The 12,923-nt window shown below is 35.8% G+C and overlaps 1 protein-coding gene across 1 annotated transcript; it reads left to right on the forward strand.

The window, feature by feature from the left end:
- The first annotated feature begins 220 nt into the window (after positions 1 to 220).
- LOC141406210 (odorant receptor 88a-like) lies at positions 221 to 12,485 on the forward strand. The gene is made up of 4 exons (XM_073991407.1): positions 221 to 1,049; positions 11,878 to 12,079; positions 12,147 to 12,302; positions 12,375 to 12,485. Exons 1-4 carry the CDS (start codon positions 238 to 240, stop codon positions 12,426 to 12,428), a joined length of 1,224 nt encoding a protein of 407 aa, XP_073847508.1. The 5' UTR covers positions 221 to 237; the 3' UTR covers positions 12,429 to 12,485.
- The last annotated feature ends 438 nt before the right edge of the window (positions 12,486 to 12,923 follow it).

Below are 12,923 nucleotides of genomic sequence, written 5' to 3' on the forward strand. Positions count from 1 at the left end.
TAGCCATAATTAATTTCATTTTTAATTTTCCAATAATGTTTCAAGAAAGGATAATGTTTAATAAAAAATGCACCAATTTCGCCAGACATTAGGCAATTTTCTGCAATTAAACGAACGTTGACATCAAAGGGTCAAATAGGCGACGTTCCAAAGCTTTTGTTATAAATATCTATTGCAGTTTGAATTCACTCAACAAGTATATTTTAGCCATAGACATAACTAGACCAAACACCAATCATGGAGCAAAGACAGCGCCTTTACACTTTGGATGAATTTCTATTAAAAATGCAACCATCACAACGTTATACGAAAATTGTTTATTTAGATTTTCGTCGAGAAAATCACACGAAACCGTTTCAATTTAAATCACTGAAACTATTGTATGCTGCCCTGACACTATTGATTGTTGATTGTGCCTGCAATGTTTTGAAAATTATTTTCGAAATTAAAGCTAATCGTTTGAGTGAAGCCAAACAAATCGGTGCAGTGTGGAGTATTGAATTTTTATGCTTGATTCGCGGCATATTTCTGATGTTTAAACACGGCAGCATGTTGGAATTGACCAATGATTTGGATAAAATCTTTCCCCGAACTCGTCTGCTACAGAAACGAATGAATTGCGACAGATTAGTTCATTACTTATCGATACGACATCGTTTTCTTTTTGCCTATGCTGTTGTGGGTCTATCGGCATTTATCGGTATACCTTTGTTGAAATATATACTCTTTTATGATCAAGCAAGTGGGGAGCCATTATTGGACGAGTATCATCAGCATGCTTCATGGTTTCCATATCACTTGAAAGAGAATCCAAAAACTTATCCCTATATGTATATTTCGGAAACAATGGTCACGTTGTTTGGAATAAATTGTCTCTTTACTTGGGATCATATCTACACTGTAACTGTGGCCCAGTTTATAATGCATTTCGAGTATGTCAATACAGAATTGTCTCAACTGAATACTAAGGACACAACAGATCCATCGAAGCGTAATGAATTTTATAATGATCTTGTAAAGATAATAAAGTATCATCAACATGTTTTGAGGTAAGTAGAGAATTTTCATAAAAAATATGTTTTCAGCTAAGAATGCACTCATAAATGAGTACTGAAGTTAGAAAGAAACCTCATAAAGTATAATACTGATAGCACTGTACAACACAAAAAAAATTTACAGATTATGAAAGAGGGCCGAAAAACAGAAGACGAGTGTAACGGCGTTTTGAAAGTTTACGTCGGGTACAGGTTTTGAAATATTCGACATCAGATTCCTTGCAAACCTTGCATTTTAGGTATAAAGTGTCTTTGTCAATATTACTGACAACAATGCCGGATATCTTTTTAAGAAAAAAATTAACCCTCATGCGAGTCACTAAACGGGTCTTTTTGGTCTCTTTTTTCAAAAGCGTTTAAAAACTCCTTTAAAATGTGATCGTATCAGATCAAAATATTCTACAAAATTATTTGCCATCCAATTTTGCTATAGGTCCCCGAATACACCAAAACTCTAAAACGTACCTGAACGCCAGGAATCTGCCAAAAGTAAAATCACGTTTTAGGGTTAATGTTGTACTTTATCTGAGCTTATTAAGTTTTTCCCCACAAAACTTCATTCTAGATAGAATACGTCAAAGACAAAAATATTCTCCATCAAATTTCAATATAAGTCGCCGAATAAAAGAAATACGTATTTATAATATATATCAAGAAAATATATTCATCAAATTTGGCAACAAAACATCCAAATATTCTTGGAATAAATTTGTTTTGTTCTTTTTTCGATTTGATGCATGAAGATAACATGAAATTTCGTTTTAGACGAAAGGTGTTAAATGAAGAAATATTTTACACAAAATTTCAATGTAAGTCTCAGAACAAACTTGATATCTATGTAAAATACTTTGTTAAGAAAATCACGTTACAATATTAGAAATTACAGGTAGAAATTATTTGTCAAACTCTTAGGCTCTTAATTAAATTTTATTCCATACTGTGTCAAAATCTCCTAAAATATTTCTCTTTTAGGGTATTGTGTCAAAGGAGGAAATGTTCCACATCAAATTTCATCATTAATTAAAATTTATTCCATACTGTGTCAAAATCTCCTAAAATATTTCACTTATTGGGTATTGTGTCAAAAGAAGAAATGTTCCAAATCAAATTTCATTATGAGTCTCTAAACAAAAGAAATTTGTAGCTATAATATTTAATATCTTCAGAAGCTTTCGATTTTTATACCCTCAGCCTATAGGCTAAGAGGGTATATACACCTTGATACGATGAAAATGTGCCTCATCGAAATAATGGTTTTAGACCCCAAGTATGTTTGGACGAAATGTGTTTCAGACAATTTAGAGTCGATCTAGCCATGTCCGTCCGTCTGTCTGTCTGTCTGTCCTGCTGGCTGGAGCGCACGATAACTCTCGAACGGATGAACCGATTCGGTTCAAATTTTGGCTTTTGTAATATTTTGCCTAAACTTAGTTCAAGTTCGAAGATGGGCTATATCGGTCCAGTCCTTCCGGTACCTCCCCCACAAAAGTTCGAAAATGTTCGGAAAATTTGAGCGCACGATAACTCTTGCAGGGGGTAACCGATTTGATTCATACGTTGCCCATCGTGAAATATATACCAGACTTAGATGTGGTTCCAATATGGACTCAATCGGTCTACTCCTTCTGGTACCTCCCACACAAAATTTTAGATAAGTTCAGTTTAGGACCTGCTCTCGAATCGCTTTGATTTTTGTTGTAGCAACTTCTATTCACCGCCCCCTACACGACGGTAAAAGTTTATCAGGGGCAAGTCCATACTTCCTGTGAAAATAGCCTGAAAGTTGCCAAAAACCCCTATAACACCGTGTGAGGTGGTTGGAGCGCAAGATAACTCTCGAACGGATCTGACGATTCGGTCCAAAATTTGGCCTTAGTAATATTTTGTCCAAACATAGTTTAAGTTCGAAGATAAGCCATATCGGTCCACTCCATCAGGTACCTCCCCCCCCAAAATTTCAAAAATGTTCGGAAAATTGTTCGTACGGTAACTTTTGAAGGGAGTGGCCGAATTGGTCCATACTTTACACATCTTAATATATCTACCAGATATAGATCAGGTTCAAATATTTACCATATTTGTCCACTTCATCCAGTACCTCCCAAACAAAATTTCGGATAAGTTCACTTTTAGACCTGCTATCGAATCACTTTGATTTTTGTTGAAGCAACTTGCATTCGCTGCCTAAATTATGATGGTAAAAGTTTTTTCAGGGGCAAATCCACACTTCTTAAGCAAACAGCATGAAGGGAGTAAAACCCCCCTAGTGGCACCATATGTAGTGGCTGGAGATCGACTTCCATAATGGTCAATGTCGATCCATTCCTTTAAGTATTTCCTCCGCAAAACTTCTGCTCTTTAATCTAATAAACATTTTTGTCGGTTCATACGTCCAAATATTTTAAAACCCTCTAAATACATACGTTTTTTGGGAAAAAATTGTTTCAATATACACATGCTGAGGGTATATCTCTGTCGGCCAAGCCGACTGATACTTTTTTACTTGTTATATATGATTTAGGATCATATTCTACCGTTTTTATTCACATTTTCGTTATCTGCGGTCACAAAATATATTTTATTGATGTTTTTCCTAATAAATTCTTTCAGAAGATTATGTGTGCTCGATCAAACTGTTTTTGAAATATATATGGTGTATATGTATAAGGAAAATATTAATAACCCAGATCGGACTTTGAAAAATTACGTATTTTAGTACTATAAACTACAATAACATCATCAGGATAAGTCATAGGTTCCTGATATTGTATGTGAAAATGAGGGGATAGTCTACGGCTATTGTCCAGTGAATATATCTAACATACGGGTCCTAACATCCAAGATTTTGGCATGGTCCCAAATACTATAATGATGGCAGCTACTTCTGCTCTGATAAAATTGACTGAATAAAGGATCATGAAGGATCATAACAAATTTAATTAGGATATGGCTAGATACTTCGATTTCAAGGGTTAATTCAGTCAATTTTGTCAGAGCAGGAAAGGCTCCCATCATTATAGTATTTACAACCATGCCAAAATCATGGATGTTATGATTCGTATGTCAGATACATATTCACTGGACAATAGCCGTAGACTATCCCCGCATTTTCACATACAATATCAGGAACCTATGAACCTATGTTTTCATAGGTCCAAACGAGCACATATAGAAATTTTCAAATCTGCACAGATGTTTCTTTTACCTGTCAGTCAGTTCAATAGAACATCCCTGGAGTCCTATATATTACCAATTCATTTTGTTCTTTCATTCGGAAGTCACCATAGTATTGAAGGTATAGTAAGTTTGTTTTTATACCCTCAGCATTTATGTTAACGAAATAATGGTTTTAGACCCCAAGTATGTTTGGACGAAATGTGTTTCAGACAATTTGGAGTTGATTTAGCCATGTCCGTCCGTCTAGCGCACGATAACTTTCGAATGGATCAACCGATTCGGTCCACGCACGATAACTTTCGAATGGATCAACCGATTCGGTACAAAATTTGGCTTTCGTAATAATTTGTCCAAACTTAGTTTAAGTTCGAAGATGGGCTACATTGGTACACTCCTTCCGGTACCTCCCCCACAAAAGTTGGAAAATGTTCGCAACATTTGTGCGCATGATATCTCTTGAAGGGTGTAACCGACTTGGTCCATACTTTGCACATAGTGAAATTTCTACCAAACTTAGATGAGGTTACAATATGAACTCAATCAGTCTACTTCTTCGGGTACCTCCCACACAAAAATTCGGAAAAGTTTAGTTTAGGACCTGGTCTCGAATCGCTTTGATTTTTGTTATAGCAACTTGTATTCACCGCCCCTCATACGACGGTCTGAAAAGTGCAATAAAACCCTACGACACCGTGTTAGTAGTTGAATGCGCTTGATAACTCTTGGTCGGATCTGCAGACTCGGTTCAAAATTTGACCCTCGTAATATTTTGTCCAAACTTAAGGTTAAGTTCTAATATAAGCCTAATCGGTCCACTCCCTCTGGTACCTCCCCCACAAAAGTTCGAATATGTTCGGAAAATTTGTGTGCACGATAACTCTTGATAGGAGTGACCGATTTGGTCCATAGTTTACACATCCTAATATATCTACCAGATATAGAGCAGGTTCGAATATGGACTATATTTGTCCACTCCTTTGGGTACCTCCCACACAACATATTGGATAAATTCACTTTAAGACCTGCTCTCTCTGCTACGCTGCCTCAATTACGACAGTAAAAGTTTTTTCAGGGGCAAGTCCATACTTCTTGAGAAAACAGCCCGAAAGTTTTAATAAACCCCTATGGCACCATATGTAGTGGCTGGAGAGCTCGAACCCAATACTGCGTTCTTTACCACTTTTTACCGAAGTTTTTCCTAGTGGCCCTGTTTACAGCGATATTATGTTTTTCGTGGGCTAGTGTGATAAAAAAGCCCTATCTATCCATACTTTTGTCTGTTCATATGCCCAACATTTTGAAAACACCCCTAAATACATAAGTTTTTTTTTTGGGAAAAAAGTATTTCAATCCACACAGCCTGAGGGTATATTTCTGCCGTCAAAGCCGACTGATACTTATTTGCTTGTTATTTATAAAGATTTAAAAATTTTTCTCGCAAAAATTCTCGGCGCTAAGTGGGTTTTGATTTCTTCTAGGACCTATGGTGAAATTTTATGGCGAACAAATTTTTAGAATATTTCGATCTAATACGATCACATTTTATAGCAGATTTTAAAGATTTGTGGAAAAAGGTACCAAAAAGACCCCTTTTATGACCCACACGAGTCTTCATTTTTTAAGAACAATATTCCTCGAATTCTTGTCAGTACAGTTGCCAAAGAAACCATACACCAAAAGAATTCCAAGTAATCTTTACTCAAATATTTAGAAAACTGTAGAAATGGTAGAAGATTGCACCCCTATTTTAGTTTCTTGGTTTTTTGGCAAAATTGTTACCGATATTTCCTTGGTAAGTAATGCAAATAGAGATTTCATTTCTTTGGTGACTTATAATGAAATTTAGCGGAAAATACTTTTGTCTTTGACACCATTCTTCCAGAATAACGTTCAGTATGACAATTTTGCCAAAACTTATATGAAGTACGACCTTAACCCTAAAATGTGTTTTTAATTTTGCATATTTCTGGAGTTTAGGTAAGCTGTAGAGTTTTGGTGTATTGTAGGACATATAGTAAAAATTGGTGGCGAACAAATTTGTTGAATATTTTGATCTGATACGATCACATTTTAAAAACCCTTTTAAGACCGCCCGAGGGTTAATTTATATGAAAAATAAAGCCAGCGACCCAACATAAGAACTCAGATTAAGTCAACATCCATTCATTTTTATAGTTTTGTCCAGGTTCTTCGTAAAATTGGACACTGTGTAGTGTTTTATTTAACTTGCTTTGGTGTCCGTTTAGTTCAAATCTAGTAACCAATCGAACTGGAACTTTGCACACTTTTCAGATTTGGATGACAATACATGAATATGAAACCGGAATCGATACGGGTATATTTTTTCTTATAGCCCTCATATACCGGTTTCAGGTGTTTTGAGGATTTTTTTTTTCACTTTTTGTCTGATTCGGCTGTAACTTGGCATTTGGAGCTACCATTTTAGCGAATATTTTCGAACTTTTGTGGGAAGGAGTGGTCCTATAAGCACTATCTTCGAATTTCATCTAATATGGACGAGCGCAGTATTCAGTTCGAGCCCTCCAGCAACTACATATCGCTCATTTACTCAAAGAGTGACATAACTCAAAAAATTCTATTTCTGAGTTAGCAACTTCTATTTTTTCTACTTTATCTGGTGTCGAAATTTCATGCTGATATCTCTACAACTCAACGAGTTACAGCTCGTTTACTACGAGCTTCGCATAATTCAACACAACAGTTTTTTTGAGTTTATGAAGCACTAAAACAATTCAAATCATCCTTGATCTTGCACAGAAATTTAGCACTGATATCTGGCTAGCTGTTTGCAAAATATGGTCAAAGTAGTTATTTTAGTTTTTGTGTTATAATCTTTTTAAGTTGGTAAGTCAAATTCCAATCGCGAACTTAAAACGTGTTTTTCTCGAAACTGGATTTTTTGAAATGTGTCACTCTTTGAGTAAATGAACGATATGGTGCCATAGGGATTTTTTTACAACTTTAGGGCTGTTTTCTCAAGAAGTATGGATTTGCCCCTGAAAAAAACTTTTACTGCCGTAGTTGAGGCAGTGAATGCATGTTGCTTCAAGAAAAATCAAACTGATTCGAGAGCAGGTCTTAAAGTGAATTTATCCAAAATGTTGTGTGGGAGGTACCCGAAGGAGTGGACAAATATAGTCCATATTCGAACCTGATCTATGTATATCTGGTAGATATTTTAGGATGTGTAAAGTATGGACCAAATCGGTCACTCTCATCAAGAGTCATCGTGCGCACAATTTGTCCGAACATTTTTGAACTTTTGTGGGGGAGGTACCTGAAGGAGTGGACCGATATTGCTTATTTTCGAACTTAAACTAAGTTTGCACAAAATATTACGAATACCAAATTGTGAATCGGCAGATCCCTTCGAGAGTTATCTTGCGCTGCACCCACTACACACGGTGTTATAAGGCTTTTTATAACTTTCAGGCTATTTTCTAAGGAAGTATGGACTTGCCCATGATGAAACTTATACCGTTATATGGGGGGCAGTGAATATAAGTTGCTACAACAAAAATCAAAGCGATTCGTGAACAGGTCCTAAACTGAACTTTTCCGAAATTTTGTGTGGGAGGTACCCGAAGGAGTGGACCATCTAAGTCTGGTAGAAATTTCACGATGTTCAAAGTATGGACCAAGTCGGTTACTTCCTTCAAGAGTTATCGTGGGCACAAATTCTTCGAACTTAATCTGAGATTGCCACCGTGATGCAATGGTAAGCACACCCGCCTTGCACGCTTAAGGTCGTGGGTTCGATTCCCCGGCCAGTCAACATCAAACACTTTTCAACGGTGGCAAAATACCCCTCAGTAATGTTGGCGACATTTTCTGAGTATTTCAGCCTTGAACAACTTCTCTACAAGTGGTGTCTTAGACACGCCGTTCGGACTCGGCGATAAACAGTAGGTCCCATATCATTGAGCTAATATGAATCGGGGTGCACTCATTGATATGAGAGAAGTCTCCCCTGTCCCGCCTGGGATGTTTGTGGAACAATTATTAATCTGAGTTTGGACAAAATATTATGAGAGCCAAATTTTGGCTGAAACACATTTCGTCCAAACATACCTGGTGTCTAAAACCATTATTTCGAGGAGGCATATTTTGCCCGTATGAAAGTGTATATACACTCGTTAGCATAAATGCTGAGGGTATAAAAACAGAAGTGGAAAAAAGAAGTGGAAAAAGGGAAGGGAGAAGATGCAATTGCTTGGTATTAACCTTCACCGAAGAACATTTGGATCCCTATGAAATCCCGAAAGCTGCCGTAAAACGATATGCAAACGATAACTAAGTTTTTTGTTGGTGGAATTGTGAAGAAGGTATGGTTATACAATACTTTGATTTCACAGATAGAAGATAACTATTTCTGATATTTAGACGTAATGGAAGAAATGGGCAATAGAGCCAAAATATTTACGCGAGCTGTTAGGCGTTTAAGACAACGTAATCGTATGCTCATAGGAAAATTTCAAAAACCATATTTTATATTAAATTAATATTTATTTGCAGTAGATATTTTTTATAAATTATTTTATTTGTTTTTGTGTTCTTATTAAAAAAAATAATACGCCGAAATTCAGCCGCCGCCGACAAAATTGACCGCGCCGTCGCCGCCTTGGGCTTACAAGTGTTGAGCCGCCGCCGCACAGTGCTGCCGCGTGGACAAAAATCAAAAAATGTGATGTTAACTTTTGCATATGTTTATGTTTTTTTCTTACAGTAAACACATCCGATACAACGAATCTGAAAGAATTTTGTCGATATGTGCGCCCATAATGAAGTTATAGCTCTTTAAATATAAAAAATATTTCCCAGGAAATCTAAAGCGATAATCATATGAAAACTAGACGACATTTAAAATAACATTTTCTGAAAAGTTGTTGATAATATTAAAAGTTTTGGATGGGGATTTGATGGGTGGGCTATAAATATAAAATTTTAGTACAAAAAGTTGACATCAACTGCACATGGGCAAAGTACCGTTATCAATAGTTAAAAATTTAAATTTGATAAAAATAATATAATTTCTTAATATTTGGTAGAGTATATCTTTTGATTGCCACCTATTGCCACCTTGGCTCTTGATTTCCGTTAATTGGACATCTCTTGCAAAGCGAAATGTGTATAAACATTCTGCCCATCCCTGCAACCTTCTGAGATATATCGGTTCAGATTTTATATAGCCACCATATATATCTTTTCCCGATTTTGCCACAACTCGTTCAATTTTGATTCAAATTTTGTACGTATTATTTTCCTAGGCCCCTGAATAGCTACACCGATTTTCAAAAAAAAATCGGTTCAGATTTGGATATAGCCCCCATATATATCTATCCCCGATTTTGCTATAACTCGGTCAATTTTAATCGAATGGCCTTCAAATGTTATGTGTGATATTTTCTTAGGCCCCTCAATAGATTCAACGATTTTCGTAAAAATCGGTTCAGAGTTGGATATAGCCCCCATATATATCTTCCCCTGATTTTGCTATAATTCGCTCAATTTTTGATGAATAGGCTTCAAATTGAACATGGGATGTTCCTCAGGACCCTGTTCAGTTTTACCGTAGAACTAGGTTAATGAATGTTTGCACAAGTACTTTGTGGGCACAGGAATGAAAGATATCAACTTTGGTCCATATCGGTTCAGGTTTGAATATGGCTTCGATATAAAATTTCGCCCGATGTCAATCAACTACGGATAATTACGTCATATTTTCCTAATTTAATCAATATCTCACATACATTGCGTGTTTAGTGAAAATAGATATGAGAGCTACATATATCCAAATCTAAACCGATTTTTAACAAAATCGGTGAAACTGAAAAAGGCCTTAAGAAAACATCCCATGTTAAATTTGAAGGCTATGTTTCAAAAATTGATCGATTTATAGCAAAATCGGTGAAAGATATATATGGAGGCTATATCCAAGTCTGTACCGATTTTTGCGAAATCAAATCCAAATCGGTAAAACTGAACATTGGCCTGAGGAAACATTCCATGTTAAATTAGAAGGCTATTCATCAAAAATTGAGCGAATTATAGCAAAATCGGGGAAAGATATATATGAGAGCTATATCCAAATCTGAACCGAATTTTAAGAAAATCGGTGAAACTACTCGGGGGCATAAGAAAACATCACATATAAAATTTGAAGGCTATTCGATCAAAATTGACCGAGTTATGGCAAAATCGGTGAAAGATATATATGGGGGCTATATCCAAATTTGCACCGATATGGACCAAAGTTGAAACTTTTCATTCCTATGCCCTTATAACTACTTGTGCAAAAATTCATCAACCTAGGTCAACTCCTTCTATTTTTGTCCACTTTTGTGTGAAAGCGGCAACACTGTGCGCCGCCGGAAAAAGCGATTCGCTTCGTTGTCTGTTTCACTGTTTTTTAATTTTTTATACTACTGGGTTAAATTTTTATTTATTATTGTTTTTTTTTTTTAATAGTAAGGCTGAATCCCATAGTCGTTGTTTTTATATTTTATTAAAACAAATTAGTTATGTGTTTTTTCGTTGAGAATCGAAGAACGCATAGCAGTGGGAAAGATTTGGTTTTGTTTGCAAATGAAGTTGCTCGAGTTTAGGTAGTGCGAAAGAAATTCTCGATCAGAGTGTTTCTTTGCGCACGTATCTATTTGCAATTGACACTTGGGTATAAAAAGTTTCTTGTTGAGAAGCAAGAAACAAGGGAACTGACGAAGATCTGTGGCGAGATCTGAAACTATAGTCTTCCCTGCCTTACGCCTTGGTAAACATCGCCAATTTTTTCCCACTAATAAATTAAAGTTGTTTTAATAAAATATTTAAACAACGACTATGGGAATAAGCCTGACTATTTTGAAAAAACATAATAGAAGTCGTCATCCCAAATAAAAAACGCCAACCCTCCTAATTATTAAAACAACTTTAATTTATTAGTGGGAAAAAAATTGGCGAAGGCTATGGTTTCAGATCTCGCCACAGATCTTCATCAGTTCCCTTGTTTCTTGTTTTTCAACAAGAAACTTTTTATACCCAAGTGTTAATTGTGACGAGATCTGAAACTATAGTCTTCCCTGCCTTGCCCCTTGGTAAACATCGCCTATTTCCCCCCACTAATGAATTAAAGTTGTTTTAATAAAATATTAAAACAACGACTATAAGATTAAGCCTGACTATTTTGAAAAATAATATAGAAGCCATTATCCCAAATAAAAAACGCCAACGCTTCTAATTATATATTATTTACATTTTTTTCTTTGACAATGCGCGTTGCTTTCTTTTTTTCTTTTGCCTTAATTGTCAAATAAATGTCAAATCCGCAGTTTGACAGATTTTCCAATTTTTACACCACGAAATTTGTCGAGCAGAAAGTAGTAAAAGTGGCTTTCCGTTTTCCACGTAAAAATGGTAAAACTGGTAAAATTTTAAGAAACTTTAACGTAAAGGAACAAAGCTAAAATTAACTCAAAACATCCGTTAGCTTTCTTCATTTTACTGTTGTTCTTATTAATCTTAGATGCATACCAATTAATACTGAGTTTTGTCTTATTGGCTTTATTATAAGATTTCCCAGTTGTATATCATTTTACTGATAACTTTTTTAATGTCTCCCCTTGTTTAGGTTGGGTGATAAGCTACGCAACACATTCAATTTACCGCTCTTTTTGACCGATCTTATAAGTGGAGCTTCGATTTGCTTTCACATCTACTTGATTGCAAACACCGATGACCTTATTGCCATTACACTATTCATCTTTCCATGTTTTGTTCAGGTGGCATTTGCATTTGATAATTGTTATCAGGGTTCAAGAATTGAAACTGAGGTAGTATCCACAACGCTTTAAAAGCTAATGATTTTAGATCTAATTTCAAATAATCTTCCTTTCCTAGACAACACAAATGAGCCAAGTTTTATTTGAACAAAATTGGTATGATGCCACCTTGGAATATCGGAAATTTTTAACACATTTTTTGCTATTTGCAAGCCGGCCATTTACATTGTGTGGCTATAATTTGTTTAGCATTGATATGGTACATTTTAGGGTGGTAAGTATATTGGAAATTTGTATTTTCCCACCAGGCTGGGCATAATGTAAAATTCATTTTATCTATTTTCAGACAATGATGATTGCATATCGAATGTTTACATTCCTGCAGGCTCGTGGTTCATAGGTTAAATGAGCGACTGGCTTACCGTTATTTTAAAAATTTATGTTTGTTAAATATGGGGATTTTTGAGTGAAAAACAAAAAATAAAAAAAATTCTATTTGGACCAATATTAAAGCAGTTAGGAGGAGTATTTCTTTGCATAATTCGACTTTTTAAAGGCGCGATATCTCTGGAACAATAAGTAAAAAAATTGAAAGTATACTGAAATGTTTTGCTGATGTTGTTGTTGTAACAGTGTTTTTTATTATGTTTGTATGTTCGTTCCTCTGTTCAATCTGACCCTGGGTCTATCTCCAGTTCCAGAAAAATGGCTGCTTCGATGGGATATAGCCACAGATCCAGCAGAGTTAGATGGGTAGGTTTGGCGGGGCAGTTGAAAAGGAGTTCTGTGTCGTGCGGGCCCATGCCGCATACTGAGCAGATGTCTTGCAAGGCGCGATCGATTTCCACCCAATAATAATTTAGGCGACTACTCTGGTTTGTCGTGGCAGCTGACG

Source organism: Musca autumnalis, unplaced genomic scaffold (genome assembly GCF_047663935.1).
Source record: "Musca autumnalis isolate F117 unplaced genomic scaffold, ASM4766393v1 scaffold_5, whole genome shotgun sequence".
Lineage (NCBI taxonomy): Eukaryota > Metazoa > Arthropoda > Insecta > Diptera > Muscidae > Musca > Musca autumnalis.